Source organism: Pseudophryne corroboree, chromosome 6, assembly GCF_028390025.1.
Source record: "Pseudophryne corroboree isolate aPseCor3 chromosome 6, aPseCor3.hap2, whole genome shotgun sequence".
NCBI lineage: Eukaryota > Metazoa > Chordata > Amphibia > Anura > Myobatrachidae > Pseudophryne > Pseudophryne corroboree.
In genome coordinates this window covers 590870320-590889054 of record NC_086449.1, presented here as the reverse complement: position 1 = coordinate 590889054, position 18735 = coordinate 590870320, and the positions used below count along the sequence as shown (strand labels likewise).

The 18735-nt window shown below is 45.8% G+C and overlaps 1 protein-coding gene and 1 pseudogene across 2 annotated transcripts in view; one reads left to right on the top strand and one right to left on the bottom strand.

Moving 5' to 3' along the window:
* Positions 1-18735, top strand: part of CFAP43 (cilia and flagella associated protein 43) — a 265732-nt gene that overhangs the window by 106604 nt on the left and 140393 nt on the right. For both annotated transcript variants that reach the window (XM_063927999.1, XM_063927998.1), the window contains 2 exons: positions 11375-11530; positions 17465-17595. In XM_063927999.1, coding sequence (XP_063784069.1) covers positions 11375-11530; positions 17465-17595 — 287 coding nt within the window. The remainder of the gene's footprint in view (positions 1-11374; positions 11531-17464; positions 17596-18735) is intronic.
* On the bottom strand, positions 9907-10025 carry LOC134938462 (5S ribosomal RNA; annotated as a pseudogene).

Sequence of the window (18735 nt, the reverse complement as noted above, 5' to 3'; positions counted from 1 at the left end):
AGCAGCATCAAGAGATACTATAACAGAGGAGCCGGTGTCCCCGCGAGGGCTCTGCAGATGCGTAAATAAATGCCTTATATTAGTTAGAGTGGTCATCCCTGGCACGAAACCAGTCTGATCTATGTGAATAATTTGAGTTATAACAGAATTTAACCAAAGTGCCAGGATCTTTGCCAAGATAGTAGTGAGATAGGTCTATAAGAGGCCGCCTTCTGTGGGTCTTTATCTGGTTTCAAAAGGTCTATTATCAAAGCTTCTGTCAGAGTCAGGTAGTGAGCAAAGTTTCAATAAGTCATTGAACAGAGTAAGCAGTTTGGGCCCATAAAAGTCTATATGTTTTTTATAGAGCTCAATAGGTATTCCGTCTAGCCCACGGTGCTTTGCCTCCAGGAAACATTTTAATAGCTGTAACTATCTCCGTCAATGACAAAGGGGAATCTAGGAATTCAGCTGCATAGACGTTATTAATGTTGCCATGCTGACAGTTCAGCCATATTGACTTTCTCATGTTGACCTGATGCATGTCGACATTATAACTACCCACAAATCATACCACACGCCTTCCTCTTCTTGTTCTGGAGATGGCTTTTGATCTTGTGGCTTCTGCTTCCAAGGCAGCCGCAGAGATTACCAAAGGAGGAACAGAGACGGTGACAGCAGTAACAGTTAAACTTTCTGTACAAACAGAAAGAGGCGATCTCCCAGCGATGCTATGTGTAATTTTCTGATCCGTATGTGTTCCTGTTCCTCAGATAAAGAACACAATATAAAGTATATCCATTAACATGTGCTGATGCTTCAATAAATTTCTAAAGTCACTCCTCTTAGTGACTGACCTGGGTTAAATAAGATGCATTCACATAACGGTTTCTTTAATACTGCATACAATCGGCCACCATCAGCTTATCTACACCAACGCGTTTCGGATAAAATCCTTCCTCAGGGTCATACCCTGAGGAAGGATTTTATCCGAAACGCGTTGGTTTACTACAAGGGGACCCTGGACCAGACCCTTCCACGGTGGTTGGCGGCATTTTGTGGGTAATATTTTCTTCACTTTCAAAGTATTAAGAACATTTACCCCTATCCATCCTACCGGTACCATTGGAAGTGGTCTTTTGGTCTTATATATTGGGTACCTTGTACAGTGTTTTGTTTATTGTTCAAACTTTTTATTATTCCCACAATGTTGGTGGGTAATTTTATTTTTTAAATAAATACATATTTTATCACTATTCGCTGTCATTTGGATCCATTTGAGTGGAGAAAACAAAGGTCCAGACACAGAGACCGGAAAAGATACCTTTCAGCGCACATAGGGCTTATCATAAAGGTAAGCCTGGTGTAGATAAGCTGATGGTGGCCGATTGTATGCAGTATTAAAGAAACCGTTATGTGAATGCATCTTATTTAACCCAGGTCAGTCACTAAGAGGAGTGACTTTAGAAATTTATTGAAGCATCAGCACATGTTAATGGATATACTTTATATTGTGTTCTTTATCTGAGGAACAGGAACACATACGGATCAGAAAATTACACATAGCATCGCTGGGAGATCGCCTCTTTCTGTTTGTATTGTATCTGTAGAGGAGTGGTGCTCCTTTTTGGGGATCTGCCGAGCTGAAGCTAGGGCGCAAGTTACTTTTCAATCTATCTTTTGTCTTTAGTTAAACTTTCTGGTCAAGCTGCTGAACTGGGAGGGTATTCTAGTAGATCATCGAAAAACAACCCTGTCCTTGGTGTGACGACACTATTGGTACCATCCTGTAATTCCCCACTGCCCTCACACATATTTACCAGTTTATATTCACGAGGAGAGGCTTGTGTGGTAGGTAGAGCACAGAGCATACGTAACTGCTAATTGTCATTTTGTGTATAAGCATCATCATGTACAGGTGGGAGCTCACTTTTACCAGAACATTTAAACATATTTTCTGCTGCGGGGTACACTGGGCTCCACAAGGAATGGACAGTGGGGTGTAGAGTAGGATCTTGATCCGAGGCACCAACACGCTAAATGCTTTGACCTTCTTCCCAGAATGCATAGCGCCGCCTCCTATATCACCCCACCTCCCTGCACAGGATCTCAGTTTTGTAGTTGGTGCTGCAGTAGCAGGCACTTAACAGAGGGGCTGCTCCAGGCAGCCCTAAGAAGAGTTTTTTTTCTGAGGAAAAAAGTGAAGACTTCAAGGGCAGCAGCAGTGTTACATGTCAGTGGACATTCATGGCTGCAGCTCCGGCTCTCCCCAGTGGCGCTGTACACTCCCGAGCCCTGGTTGCCGGGTAACTACAGCAGGAGGCTCCGGTTTTCTTCTTGTCAGGCACACATGACGGGGGCTCTCCGGGATCGTGTGGCCGCACTTCGGGAGGTGGTAAGTGGGTCCCGCTTGCGGGACCCGGTCTTTATCGCGATCCGGCACGGTCAGTGGGAGGCGGGCCGCGCGCACTGGCGGTGGACACTGTGGCAGTACAGGCGATCCCACTAGATCACCAGGGCATGGGACAGGTCAGGTGTTCTCTATAAACCATTTTATTAGAGCCCGCAGTACCCGGTGGTTTTGCCAGCAGGGGGATAGAGCTTGGACCTGGAGCCCCTCCTCCAGCCCCAGGGCGCCATTTTCTGCAACTGTTCCCGCCCTGGAGCTGCATATCTGTCTCTCCCTCACTCCCTGGCAGTGTCTGTGGCGCCATTATCCCTCAGTTCACTGTTCCTGGGAATGCTTGGGCAAATCCTCCTATGTAAAGCCGCCTGGTTGTCAGTGCTGTGACTTTACAAGACACTTAAGTATTCTACCTGCCTTTTTTAGTCAGTGTTAGTTAAGAAAGAGTGCACTTAGTCAGGGTTTCCTAGTACAATTACCCTGTGATATACATCCAGTTTTTACTGTGTACTGTTATATCTATTGTTATATAGCTGTGTAAGCTAGTCCAGTGCAGTATTATTGTTAGTAATAACCTCTGCATTGTACAGACTGTGACTATCTGTGTGTGCATTTGATAGCTGAGTGGTGTCCATTTCGTGTCTTTCACTCAACCTGCTATCCCTATATTCTATAACCTGAGGGGGCTTGGTGCGTCAGGTTTTATCTAATATAGGATTTTCACAAAGATATTGTTACATTCTTGGTGCTCAGAACGAAAGAGGTGTTGCGAAATGAGTCCAAAGCACCAGAACATGACGCTGAAATAAAGGCAAGGTGTAGTAATAGCCCCTAGCAGCCTACCTCCGTTGTTTCACCCGCGTGGTCAGATTACGCCTGCGAGGCTATGGTTTCTTGGGCCTATGGCAGCCGCATTTGAAGGGCGGATTAGGTTTGCCCAACTCCGATGCCCCCAGGTCTTAATGTGAGACAAGGCGTAAACCGAGACGGGATGATAACAAGGGGACCTCTAACTAAACCAAACTGAGAGCTAGGGGCTACAAAGAGATCTAAAACTAAACGCATATGCGGCACAGCCGCCAGGATAAACAACAACAAAGGAAATGCTGTCCACAAGCTACGGCTTTGGCCGACGGACACGGCAAAGCCGCTACTCACGAAACCGGTACAAATACTGGCAAATGGACAGGAACCCCCAAAGTAGCTGACACAGGCTCTCAGGACCGGAGGACAGGCAGAGTTCCAATGACAGACCAGTGGACACCAAGGAACAGGATACGGGATCAGGAACAGACAAAGCCACTGGACTTCTGAACAGGAACGCTTCAAGGCAAGACACTGGATCAGACACCGAATCAGACACTGGATCAGACACAGGCCTCCTGGACAGGAATGCTTCAAGGCAGGAAGCAGCTAGACAGAAGCTATCACTGGCGTCTGTGTAATGCACTGAGACAGAATATAGCAGGCAGCCCTCCAATAGCTGCAGAGAAACTAATTAATTATGTTGCGCAGCTGCCCTGCTGCACAACTGACAAGTGCAATTAACAGACAGGTGAGGCTAAACACATGGAAACAGGCTGCAATTACACAGACTCACCACCGGCAGCAAACAAGAGTCTTCTAAACCAGAGCAAAGGGAAATCCAGGCCTGCAAGAGAACTATAACATAAAATGCATGAACAGGAATGAACCACTGCTTGTGGTTCATAACAGTACCCTCTCCTTAAGGGTGGGCTCCGGACACCCCATAACACCCACGGGGAACAGAAACAGAAGTATAACATAAAATACATAACCAAAATGCAAAACAGGAATGAGCCACTGCCGTGGCTCATAACAGATATACTGTATTACGTATTTTTCTCTGTGATTTAGTCACCATATCTCTCCTTTATCTCTGCTGGTGCTGACTACACTGCGCAGGGGTTTGGGCTAGAGGTATTGTGCTGCTAAACAAATTGTACTGTGTTACCTGATACTGCAAGTTATATCATGTCTGCTTCTGAGGTTAACGGTTCAGGGGCTGAACACACTGCCGGTGTTGCTGAAGCCGCAGATACCTATGAGGAGAATATAGCAGCTTTGGGCTCTGGTTCTGGGGGCTCCTTGCCCCCCAGTGGGAGGGTGGCAACGGGGGCAAATAATGACCCGCCGTGGGCCGCTTTTTCCACGCTTCTGCAAACGCTAGTTCATAAACTAGCACCCCCTATGGGACCCCCAATGCCGGTGCAACCGTTTGTGGTCCCTGCAGCTAACCCGCCGTGGGCGGACTAATTATCTGCTCAAATAAAGAAGTTGAACCAGTCCCTGACTACTAAAAAGTCTCACAATTCACTGCTGTCACGGACACCTCGTCGGATGAAGACGGCACCTACACTGACCCCACAGGTTCTGACTCGGATACGGCTGATGGGGAGGGTGGTTCACATGTGGATGTTCCTGATCTTTTGGAGGCTATTAAGTTAATTTTACAGATTACGGATGATCCCGAGCCATCCGTTCCTCCTAAGAAACCAGATAGGTTCAAGCGACAGAAGGTGATTAAACAAGTTTTACCTCACTCTGACCACCTAATTGATATACGTCAGGAACCCTGGGAAAACCCGGGTACGAAGTTTGTGCCTCAAAAGAAGATGCTGGCTCGCTATCCCCTCGTGCCGGAGCTGTCTAAGAATGGGGAAACGCCTCCTCCAGTGGACTCACATGTGGCTAGGATGGTGGTTTCCTCAGCTCTACCGCTCACCACCGTCACGTCTCTAAAAGAGCCTACGGATAAACGTGTTGAGGGTTGTCTAAAAGCAATTTACACCCTCACGGGTGCTGCACAAAGGCCTACTATTGCAGCTACATGGGCTGCAGAGGCTATTGAAGCATGGGCCTTGGAGTTAGAAATGGGCCTTGGAGTTAGAAACTGAAATCTCTTCTGACCATGCTAGACAATGCTTGTCATATATTGTCACAGCTTCTCGCTATATTAAAGAGGTTGCTTCTGATGCCGGTATCCTAGCAGCCAAGGCCTCTACTACATCAGTCCTGGCTCGCCGGATATTGTGGCTGAGATCCTGGTCTGTGGATCTGGACTCTAGAAAAACCCTGGAGGTACTCCCTTTCAAGGGAGATATTCTGTTTGGGGAGGACTTAAATAAGATAGTTGCTGACTTGGACACTGCCAAAACTGCCTGTCTGCCAAGTACCGCTCCTTCTGTGTCGAAGGCTAAATGTACTTCTCTTCACCCCTTTCATCCTTCAGGTAAAGCAAAAGGTCAGGCGTACAACAAGCATGCCAGCACTTCCAAACCTGGTAAGCCTAAGCCCAAAAGAGCCTGGGCGGCCCGTCAGCCAGCTTCCAAGACAGATAAGCCTGCCGCATGACGGGGCGGGCCTTCCTCTGAGGGATTCCAGGGTGGGGGCCGGCTTCTAGGGTATACCCAGGAATGGTTGAAGACCACTTCAGATGCCTGGGTACGGGAAGTCGTCACTCGAGGTTACGCCAAAGCCTTCAAAAACCGACCCCCTCATTGATTTTGCCAGACAGACGTCCCGTTGGACAAGACAAAGGCAAACACTCTACATTCGGTGGTACAGACCCTCCTGGATACAGGAGTCGTAGTACAGGTGCCCCTTGCACAGAGGGGCCGGGGGTACTATTCTTCGCTGTTTCTAGTCCCGAAACCGAATGGGTCCTCCCGGCTCATTCTCAACCTCAAGGCATTGAACAGGTTTGTGAAGGTTTCCAAGTTCCGTATGGAAACCCTTCGCTCTATAGTTCTGGCCTTGGAACCTGGGGACTTCATGGTCTCCCTGGATATACAGGATGCTTTCCTACATATTCCTGTAGCAGTGTCTCATCAGCAATACCTGAGATTTGCAATTGGCAACTGCCATTACCAGTTTCGGGCGTTACCTTTTGGTTTAACAACGGCTCCGCGAGTCTTTACAAAAGTCATGGCGGTGATGACGGTGGTACAAGGGGTCAGGATACTGCCGTATTTGGACGACTTATTAATCCTGGCAAATTCCCCAGAACTTCTCCTGCGTCATCTAGATGTGACTGTCCGGTTTCTACAAGCCCACGGGTGGCTCATCAACAGGAAGAAGTCATCCCTGATCCCTGCTCAGAGCATGGTGCATCTGGGAGCACTATTGGACACTCACAACCAGCGGTTGTTCCTGTCTCAGGAGAAAGTCCTGAAACTTCAGGACAGGATTCGTTGCTTCCTATCTCGTCCGCAAGTGTCGATACATTCGGCGATGCAGGTGCTGGGCCTCATGGTGTCAGCATTCGATATGGTGGAGTACGCTCAATTTCACTCTCGCCCTCTCCAGAGGCTGATTCTATCCAAATGGGACAGCCTGCCTCACCGGATCAGGTCTCAAATGATCTCATTGACTCCGGAGGTCCGTCTGTCGCTGCTGTGGTGGCTCCGGGACCAACAACTGTGCAGGGGCCGTCCGTTCTGGATATCCTACTGGGTCCTGTTGATGACAGATGCCAGTCTAAGAGGTTGGGGCGCGGTGCTGGAGCAACACTCCCTTCAGGGGCGGTGGACCAAGGAGGAGTCCTTCCTCTCGATCAATATTCTGGAGTTGCGGGCGGTCTTCAATGCCTTGAACCTAGCCCAGCATTTAATTCAGAACCGTCCTGTTCAAGTACAGTCGGACAACGCCACCACAGTGGCTTACATAAATCATCAAGGCGGCACTCAAAGCCGCCTAGCAATGAAGGAAGTCTCACGGATTCTACAGTGGGCAGAACGCCATCTACCAGCCATATCGGCAATATTCATTCCGGGAGTCCTGAATTGGGAAGCGGACTTTCTCAGTCGTCAGGACGTGCATGCCGGCGAGTGGGGCCTCCATCCAGAAGTGTTTCAACTCCTAGTGGAAAGGTGGGGCCTTCCAGACGTAGATCTGATGGCGTCTCGACACAATCACAAGGTTCCGGTCTTCGGAGCAAGGACAAGGGATCCTCAAGCAGTATTCATGGATGCGCTGGCGGTACCGTGGAGGTTTTGGCTGCCGTACGTGTTCCCTCCGGTGTCACTCCTGCCCAGGGTAATTCAGAAGTTCAAGCTAGAAAAAGGAATTCTGCTTCTCATAGCTCCAGCATGGCCCAGACGGCACTGGTTCTCAGACCTGCAAGGCCTATCGTCAGAGCGTCCAATTCTACCTCCTCGTTCAGGGCCCCTGTGTCTACCAGGACCTCGCCTGGCTGTCTTTGACGGCATGGCTCTTGAAGCTTTCGTCTTAAGGGCTAAAGGGTTTTCTGAGGCGGTCATTCAAACTATGTTGCGGGCCCGGAAACCGGCTTCGGCTCTGATTTACTATAGGGTCTGGCATTCTTACTTTGTTTGGTGCGCATCTAACGATTATGATGCTTCCAAGTTTAGTATAGCCAAGTTGTTGGCTTTTCTTCAGCAGGGCCTGGACTTAGGCCTGCGTCTGGCCTCCCTCAAGGTTCAAATATCTGCCTTGTCGGTGTGGTTTCAGAGAAAAATTGCGACCTTACCTGATGTGCATACCTTTACTCAGGGCGTGTTGCGGATCCAACCTCCCTATGTCCCGCCTGTGGCTCCTTGGGACTTGTCGGTGGTTTTGGAGGCGTTACAAGAGTCTCCGTTTGAACCTCTTGGTTCAGCTGACCTTAAGTGGCTTTCCCTTAAGGTGGTGTTTCTACTGGCTATTGCTTCAGCTAGAAGAGTGTCGGATTTGGGTGCCTTGTCCTGTAGTTCCCCATATCTGATATTTCACCGTGACCGGGCGGTTCTTAGGACCTGTCCCGGCTATCTACCTAAAATGGGTTCTTTGTTCCACCTTAATCAGGAGATTGTAGTTCCGGCACTTGTTTCTCCTGATCTGTCTCCCAAAGAGCGGTCTTTGGATGTGGTACGGGCTCTCCGTATCTGTGTGAAGAGAACTGCTCCTATTAGGAAATCTGATTCTCTTTTTGTTGTGTTTGGGTTTCACAAACGGGGCTGGCCTGCTCACAAGCAAACTCTGGCCAGATGGATTAGAATGGTGATTGCACATGCTTATCTGAAGGCTGGTCTCTCTGCTCCTGATCACATTAAGGCCCATTCTACTCGGTCTGTTGGACCTTCTTGGGCGGCCCAACGTGGTGCGACCCTTGAACAATTGTGCAAGGTGGCTACGTGGTCCTCTGTGAACACTTTCATAAGGTTCTATGCCTTCGATACTGCCGCTTCCCAGGATGCTTCCTTTGGACGCCGGGTTCTTGTGCCCGCTACAGTGCGTCCCCTCCCATAAGGAACTGCTTTAGGACATCCCCATTGTCAATTCCTTATGGAGCCCAGTGTACCCCGCAGCAGAAAACGAGTTTTATGGTAAGAACTTACCTTTGTTAAAACTCTTTCTACGAGGTACACTGGGCTCCACAAGGCGCCCACCCTGACGCACTTAGCTTCTTTGGGTTGGTATGGCATTAGCCGCTGACACGTCTCCTGTCGTGAGAATGCGGTGTTGTGGCTACTAACCGTTGTCGTCTCTTTTCCTGCTACTGCATTGGACTGGTTAACTAAAAACTGAGATCCTGTGCAGGGAGGCGGGGTGATATAGGAGGCGGCGCTATGCATTCTGGGAAGAAGGTCAAAGCTTTTAGCCTGTTGGTGCCTCGGATCAAGATCCTACTCTACACCCCATTGTCCATTCCTTGTGGAGCCCAGTGTACCTCGCAGAAAGAGTTTTAACAAAGGTAAGTTCCTACCATAAAACTCGTTATTAAAGATCCTCTGTAGCACATACAGTGGCTGTTAGCACGGGACTATATTGCACTTCAGCGGGTGCTAATACCTCTAAATGCTTCAGGCAACATTAAAATTGATGCAAAGCAAAAGTATTGCATGTCAGAAAGTGTGTATGCACAGGTCCATTGGCTTACTTTATTGGACTATCCTCATCAACCCATGTGTAATAAGCGTAATAGGCTTTCAATGATTGTGTGTACAAAGCATTGGTCTCATGTAATTTTCTATTACTGTATTGTTATAACTTCTCACATCTGTTAATGTATGACAAGTGGATACATTTTGGTGCTTTGTTAGCAATACAACCTTTCATCTCCTGATGATTATAATCTGCTGACTATTCTTAATTTAATGATCAAAAAGAAGACAAGAACACTCTTTTTTGGGCGCATCCCTTTGGAACTTAGATAGTATGATAAATATATAGCCTGAAATAAAGATTAAAAAGTGTCAATGTATAACACTTATAAAGTAAAAAAAGGTCACTGTGATTATTGGAAATATCTCAGATTCCTCTGATTTGCACTTTAAACATATACAGCACACACAAAGTCAGAGAATAGAGTTATCACAAAAGACCCCGGGCCAGCTCTGTCTCCTACTTGACTCCACTCTGTACTCCTATATTAAATCACATGGTGTCTGGATGGTATGAAGACGGATTATATGGATTCCCAATATGAGAGTAAAACATAGAAGGAAGTTATAGAAGGTGGATCTGCTATCAGTGTTATGCAGAGTCAAATGATGACCCAAGTCCTACAACACTTGGTATTCCCAGTAGGTCTTCCATCCAGGTACTGACCAAGCCCAACACTGCTTAGCTTCCAAGATCTGACGTTATTGGGTGTTGACAGTGTGGTGTGATAGTAGTATACCTGTTGATGATTCAGGGATCACTAATGAGAGTCCACCTAGCACTCAGTAATTCCTGTAGGACTACCGGTATAGACCTTAGAAAGAAACAGCCAGAAGAAAGTATTGAACGGATCTGTTGTCCATGTTAGGGGTCAGATATGATGGGAAACCGTGTGTTCTGCCCCTGAATTAGTGATGAGAGTCCATTGGAAAAAAAAGGAATAGTAGCTACATAGATTTTTATTTAGAAAGAATCAAGAAATGGGTTATTTTTACCCAATAATGCAGGAATCATTATTTTGTAAATAGAGATTCCATGCCACTAGACACAAAAACCATATCAGAAGGTAAATGAAGAGATTTTCAAAAGACAAAAAAATTAAACAATTCTTAATAATGAAAATACACACTAGCTCCTGGTTCATATGACATAATTCACTGTTTTCACAGTTTTTAAATGTGTTTTCTATGCATTAAATCACAAATTTTGATTGTGATCCCACCTGTGGTTATAGGACAGTAATCATATCATGCATGTGCTGATAATTGAAAATATGTATGTAGTTTAGAACATACCTGACTGCACTGGGAACAATGAATGAATTCCCCTGCCGGCCAGATGCTACCTGTATATATCATGCTGCAGGCTGTATGAGTTGCACAGGGACACCGAATGGGTGAAGTCAGTGGAGGTCCATTGGTAGAGACCGGCCGCGGCGATGTCCTGAAAACGCATTTTGCCCGATGCACGGGCTTGATCCATTCCGGATTCCAAATTCAACACATTTTAGCACATTGTGATGTTTGACATTTTCTGCCATTTGCTATATGGTGGTACTAGACATATTTGTCAACCGTATATTGAGATGTATGAAGATACAAAGTATATTTCAGTTGAACTTAAAAACAGTACAGAGCCCAATATATGTGAGTTATACAAAATATGGCACATTATCAAAAATCGCTTTAGACAGGAACCACTTATTTTCTATGATACATAAATAGCCTATTTTCATTTTCAAGACTTTCAGTTCTGTGGATGCATTGTATGTTAAAACCATGGGCCGGATGTAATTAAGTCCGAGTTGTCCGGAGGTGCGGACATTTTTTAAAGCAGCAATAATGTACAAGGCAAAACCATGCCTTGTGAATGATTGCTGCTTTAAAAAAAAGTCAGAGTTCAGACAACTTGGACTTCATAACATCCAGCCCCATATCTGTAATGCAGCACTGAACACTATGAAACATTTCCTTTTAATAATCTAACTGCCACTTATCTGATTGATTACTATGGGTTTCAAAAATTTGTTATATGCACCAAAATTAGACACACTGGCTAATACAGACAGTTTCTATTTCTCTATAGGAAGTCTCCAGCGATCTTATTAAAGTTCTCCAAGTAGAAAAGAAGGTTCGTGGAAGTGACCTTGGGCCTGGATCTCTGTGCTTGTCTCCTCATCACAGGTGGTTGGCTGTGGCTGCAAAGGATGGCATTTTGTATCTTCGAGATTCATTTACCTTAGTAAGTATAATAGTATGTATATATATATATATATATATTTATTTTTATATATATATATATATATATATATATTATAATCTGTCCAGTGTATGGCGCTCAGCGGTCTCTTAAAGTAATTCAAACATCCGGCTTCATTTGCCGTTAGCAAATGAAGCCGGCTGTTTGAATTACCGTATTTGCCGGCGTATAAGACGACTTTTTAGCCTTGCAAAACATGCCACCAAGTGGGGGGTCGTCTTATACGCCGGGGGTCGTCTTATACGCCGCAGTGCCTCCCGATGCACTGCGGCCGCGGCGGGTCATCAGCGTGGCTGTGGCGATACAGGGGTGCCAGCCTTTTCGGCGTGACCGGCCCGTTCTGCTCGGGAAGCAGCGTCGCTCCGGCCCGCCCCTTGCGGTCATAATATAGTAATGTCACTTGGTATTAATAGACTGCTGCTAGTGACAGGGAGACAGGGAGGGCAGACAGGGAGCAGGGACCAATCCAATCAGGCTTTGTATACAGCCAACAGCCAACCACAGTACTGCACCATTGTACAGTACAATACAGTACAATACAGCATAGAAAATGTCCAGCAGTCAAACCCCTATCAACCCTATCATGGCAACAGCAAAAAGAAAGAAATATGATGCAAGTTTTAAACTTAAAGTTGTAGTCTGATGTTCTTTTACGTTTTATTTGGTGTGTGGAAGGTGTGCGGAAGAGGGGGTAGTCTTATACAGTGAGTATATAACAAACTCTATATTTTGAGTGGAAATGTTGGGGGTCGTCTTATATGCCCAGTCGTCTTATACGCCGGCAAATACGGTACTTTAAAAGTGCCGTACACTGGACAGTATGTTTCGATTTATTATTTTATTAAAATATTTACACTGTTTTTTTTCTTTTGTGTGGATGATCCTGTTGATGTTGAGAGAATTGTTGTCGACTGGTGGCCAGCAAGTATTTATCCCAGACTGTGCATCCAGTGCATCCAGTAAGTATTCACAGCGCTTCACTTTTTCAACATTTTGTTATGTTACAGCCTTATTCCAAACTGGAATAAATTATTCTTATCCCTCAAAATTCTACACACACTACCCCATAGTGACAATGTGAAAAAAGTTTTTTTTAGATTTTGCAAATTTATTAAAAATAAAAAACTAAGAAATCACATGCACAGCCTTTGCTCAATACTTTGTTGATGCACCTTTGGCAGTAATTGCAGCCTCCAGTCTTTTTGAATATGATGCCACAAGCTTGGCACACCTATCTCTGGACAGTTTCGCCCATTCCTCTTTGCAGCACCTCTCAAGCTCCATCAGGTTGGATGGGAAGTGTCTGTGCAGAGCCATTTTCAGATCTCTCCAGAGATGTTCAATCAGATTCAAGTCTGGGCTCTGGCTGAGCCATTCAAGGACATTCACAGAGTTGTACTGAAGCCACTCCTTTGATATCTTGGCTGTGTGCTTAGGGTTGTTGTTCTGCTGAAAGATGATCCATCGCCCAGTCTGAGGTCGAGCGCTCTGGAGGAGGTTTTCATCCAGGATGCCTCTGTACGTTGCTGCATTCATCTTTCCCTCTATCCTGACTAGTCTCCCAGTTCCCGCCACTGAAAAACATCCCAACAGCATGATGCTGCTACCACTATGCTTCACTGTAGGGATGGTATTGGCCTGGTGATGAACGGCCTGGTTTCCTCCAAACATGACGCCTAGCATTCACGCCAAAGAGTTCAATCTTTGTCTCATCAGACCAGAGAATTTTGTTTCTCATGGTCTGAGAGTCCTACAGGTGCATTTTGGCAAACTCCAGGCGGGCTGCCATGTGCTTTTTTTACTAAGGAGTGTCTTCCATCTGGCCACTCTACCGTACAGGCCTGATTGGTGGATTGCTGCAGAGATGGTTGTCTTTCTGGAAGGTTCTCCTCTCTCCACAGAGGAAGGCTGTAGCTATGACAGAGTGACCATCGGGTTCTTGTTCATCTCCCTGACTAGGGCCCTTCTCCCCCGATCGCTCAGTTTAGACTGCCGGCCAGCTCTAGGAAGGGTCCTGGTGGTTCGGAACTTCTTCCATTTATGGATGATGGAGGCCACTGTGCTCATTGGGACCTTCAAAGAAGCAGATACTTTCTGTACCCTTCTCCAGATTTGTGCCTTGAGACAATCCTGTCTCGGAAGTCTACAGACAATTCCTTCATGCTTGGTTTGTGCTCAGACATGCACTGTCAAGTGTGTGACCTCATATAGACAGGTGTGCGCCTTTCCAAATCATGTCCAATTTACCACAGATGGACTCCAATTAAGCTGTAGGGACATCTCAAGGATGATCAGTAGAAACAGGATGCACCTGAGCTCAATTTTGCGCTTCATGGCAAAGGTTGTGAATACTTATGTACATGTGATTCCTTAGTTTTTTATTCTTAATAAATTTGCAAAAATCTTAAACTTTTTCACGTTGTCATTATGGGGTATTGTGTGTAGAATTTTGAGGGGAAAAATGTATTTATTTCAATTTGGAATAAGGCTGCAACATAACAAAATGTGGAAAAAGTGAGGTGCTGTGAATACTTTCTGGATGCACTGTATGTACCTGATTTTGCACTGTACTGAACAGTGGGCCTGATTCAGTGATAAGGGCAAACTTCCTTGCAGTTGCAATCCCATACAAAGCAACTGTGTGATAATATGCAAATTTCCACGGACTGAGATTCATGTGAACGCGGGTTGTATGCTGTCGGTGGCAACAGATACAGGAAGCTTGAGGGCTTAATGTAGGACTTACACATAAAGCACTAGGGTCTGGGCAGGATGTTACAGGTAATTGAAAGTCTCTGGAAGGAAAGTACCAATGGTATGTACTATTTGTAACTTGGTATGTTGGAGATCTGGGCTGACCTCAACGAACAGGATACACTAAGAATACTGGAGAACTGAGCTAAACCTAGCAGACAGAATACACTTGGAATGCTGGAGATCTGGACTAAACTTAGCGAGCAGGATGCACTTGGAATACTGGTGAGTGGGGCTATACCCAGCGACTATAAGAACTTTGTACTGGAGTCAGCAAAGTGACTATTGAACTGGAATCGATGAGGGAAGTACAGTTAATGTCTGAAACCATTGTACATATATATATATATATATATATATGAGACTAAAACGGATGTTACTTATATCGGGCTGGAACCAATGAAGCTTCTTATACCGGGCTGGAACCGATGATGCTTCTTATATTGGGCTGGAACCGATGATACTTCTTATATCGGGCTGGAACCGATGATGCTTCTTATATCGGGTTAGAACCGATGATACTTCTTATATCGGGTTGGAACCGATTATTCCTCTTATATCGGACTGGATCAGATGATGCTTCATCTATCAGGCTGGATACTTATGGCTAAGCTGATAGTAGTAGGTATACTGGCAGCCCATCTGAGACTGACAGGCACTGATGGCTGACCTGAAATTAGCAGGTGTTCAGAAGTCAGGCTGAAGTAAACGAACACTTGTGCTGGGCTGGAATCAGTAGCGGAATGCAGGACAATACTGCAGGAACAGAAGCCAGAAGTCTGGAACGCAGGACATATTTCTGTGGAGCAACATTGTTCAAAGCAATTCTGCATTTTGTCTGAGCTTCCCTTTTATGCCCCCTGGTCAGCAGTGATTGAGAGACAGAGTCAGTTGACTACTATGAAGGCTGTGGTTGGAGAATCAGAGGTCAGCTGATCACGAGTGTAATGGCGGCACCCATGTCTGAGTTTTGGAGGGAACTTTGGCAGTCAGTATGAGTAGCAGAATGCTGAGTGGAAGCAGAGCTCTGTGAAGACATACACTTGAATTGTTCACAGAATGCTGAGAGCGGTGTGCAGAGAGGCCAGTTGGTCAGGGATAACACTGCTGGAATAAGGATTCTGCAGAATACAGTACTCTCACAGGAGAACTCTCTCAGGTGGCTAATCAGTATATATATAGAGAAATTCACCCAGCGCCAGCTGATAATATTTAAATATCTGCAGCCTCTTAAGTGGGTTTACTCTTCCCACAATTGATGAAACAAAAAACCAAAGTTTTTCCCACGAATGGGAAAAGATAGAGGCGCTGATATTAAAATATTATTAATAAATACACCATATACCAATATATATAATTTTGGTTTATTATTCAAATCTGATAAAAAGATTATTTTTGTTATTACCGGCCGGTAAATACAGTAAGATATGTTCCACTGTTTAAACAATCACATGCATTAAAATAAGAAAAAATAAGAAAATTAAAAAAAAACATTAAATAATAAATAAAAATCTGCAGTATAAAATGACCTTTAAAGTTTTTAAGTATCCGAATACTGATGATTTATTTCACCTATACGTGAGCCCAATATTGTTGTTATAGTCACTCCTCCCGGCCGCTGGTAGCAGTTCCTTTATATGCGGACATATCAGGAGGTCAGGTAAAGGCGTTTAGCTTATAGTTGTTAAGAGTTACCAGAAAACGATACTGGCTCACCAAATGATGTTTGATTGATATTTAACTAAGGTGAAACAGTCTCTAAATCAGTATATCATAAAAGGATCAGAAATTCTCTTTATACGAGGGGCTATTTATCTGATGGTATGAGAGCTTTTCAGCAATATTCCCAATGGTATTTATTAATAATATTTTAATATCAGCGCCTCTATCTTTTCCCATTCGTGGGAAAAACTTAGGTGGCTAATCAGCCTGGAAGGAGATTCAGCAGCCAGTAACACAACTCCAACTTGTATGTTGGGAGACTTCTCAGGTAATGAACTCAGCAATACAGGATACACTTGGAACTAGAGGACTGATGCCAGTGGTGAGTCATAAGACAAGCTACTAAAAGAAGAAGACGTAAGTCAGGCTCATGACACAAATGTCGCAGCCCCTGGGATTTGCATTAAGACGCTGAAGGTATCTCAGATGCGCCACCTGTGTATGAAGATGCAACTATCGTATGCACATGTTCAGACCATTCACACAAGCCACGCTATGGTCTTGCATAATGTACCCCTGTCAGTGGCTTCTGCTAGTAGGGACCCACACATGCCATCACTGTAGAGTCATTGACTGTGAACCAAACACATAGCTGCTAACCAGCTGCATCTCACTCCATCACGCAGTGGGCCATCTAAGTGAGCCTTGTGCACATTCCTGCTGTGACATTTATACAATTTGACTATGGGGTATATTCAGTTGAAGTCGAAAGCTGCCGTCAGTTTTCGACTTTTTTAGGTCGGAAGGGGTTCCGACCTATTCAATCAAACCACAAATTTTTCGACAAGTAGAGTAATTCGACTTGTCGAAAAGCACGTGGATTGGCGGAATAGCTGCCAATCCACGTGCTTGTGCCGAAAATGGGGCCATAACCGACAGGTTTTAGCCCCCTTTTCGACCATCTCCATTCGACTTTAAAAAAAGTCGAACTGAGATGGGGAGAGCAGCGCCGGAGACTGGAGAGCCGAGATGGGGACGGAAAGAGCCGAAGCGGGGATGGGGAGAGCCGAGGCAGGGACGGGGTGAGCAGCACTGGAGGATGTCACAGCCGCCGCTCACAGAGACCTCGCTTGCTGGAGCCGGGTGGACGCTGCAGCAGTAGCTGTGATGCAGGGACTGGGAGAGACGGGGGGGGGGGGGAGAGGTAGAGATGGGGGGGGGGGGAGACGGGGGAGAGCCACGGGCAGACAGGGGACAGCAGCGGCTATATAGCCTCTGCTGTAGCGCTGCTCTCCCCCGTCTGCCCGCTTCTCTCTTCTCTCGTCTTTTTTAACAGTCGAATTGAGATGTCATTGAATGGCCTATGTCTGATCCATTTCGACAAATGAATGTCGGAATGGACCGACTTCAATTGAATATACTCCTATAAATCCAGCATTTGACAATAATCCAACATTTCTCCAGAATGTTTATTAGCTACACCCTGTCTTCTAATTCCAGGACAGCTTTGCCCAGATATGTTGCCATTCCTATCACACTGGCGGCATCTCCTCAATGGCATTTTCTTCAGATGGACAGACATTAGTTACTACAGGGATGACAGATGGGGCACTGGTGTGTCTCGGGTGGAGGTGAGTGCAGCAAACTACAGGTTCATTTCTAATACAGACAAACTGAGCAAATATTTTTGATGCATTGAAATGTTGTGTGAGAAGTCAGCCATGTCACCTCGTGTATTGTGGATACAGCATACATGGGGGTTTATTTACTAAGCCTTGGACAGAGGTAAAGTTCCAGCCAATCAGCTCCTAACTGTCATTTTACAAACGCAGCCTGTAACATGGCAGTTAGGAGCTGATTGGCTGGAACTTTATCTCCGTCCACTTTACCTCCATCCAATGCTTAGTAAATAGACCCCATAGTTTGATGCGTCAGCCATGCCACCTTGTGTATTGTGCATGCAGCATACATTGGTTGGACTGTATTATAGCGTCACGGATCGTACCGCTATACCACTTCCTGTTTCACCTCATTACTGAGGTGAAACAGGAAGGAACATCGACAAGCTGTATGAACATCTTGTCTACCGAAGCAGGGGAGTGAAAACATCCCCCCCTCTGGTGATGTCCATCTGAAATCACAGCGCATCAGCTTAGTGCATGGGTACTGTGTTTCTCCCGAACCGACTCAACTGCGCATGTGCAGGATCTTGCTACTCACCTGTAGCCCTCATCCGGCACCCACCATAGCCAGGGACAGCTCTGTCCTTGCTGTGGAGCTAGGACATCGCCACCTGCAGCTATCAGATTCAATAGCTGCAAGTGTCGGAACAGTCAGGGCTGCTGACCATTCATACATTGCCCCTGCATATCGGTGTGTTATCTTTTAAACGGCAGCGCCAATATGGACAGAGATGCACAGCGTCCCTGTAACTTAGCCCGCACCGCCGCTGTAGTACATGGGGTAGAAGCAGCATCAGTACACATAACGTGCACTGATACCACTTCTCCCCCATAATGAAGGAAAATACATTTACCCCATTGGGTGTAATTCAAATGTTATATCACGCCCAATCTCCTGTCTAAAATGATCCCCGTTATCATGCATATTGTGCCCATACATTTACCCCATTGGGTGTAATTCAAATTATATATCACGCCCCATCTCCTGTCTAAAATGATCCGCGTTATCGTGCATATTGTGCCCATAGTAATCAGGTTTAGCCGTGTAAAGGGTTGGGTGCCTCGCTACTCCAAGAGCAGGGAGCTGAA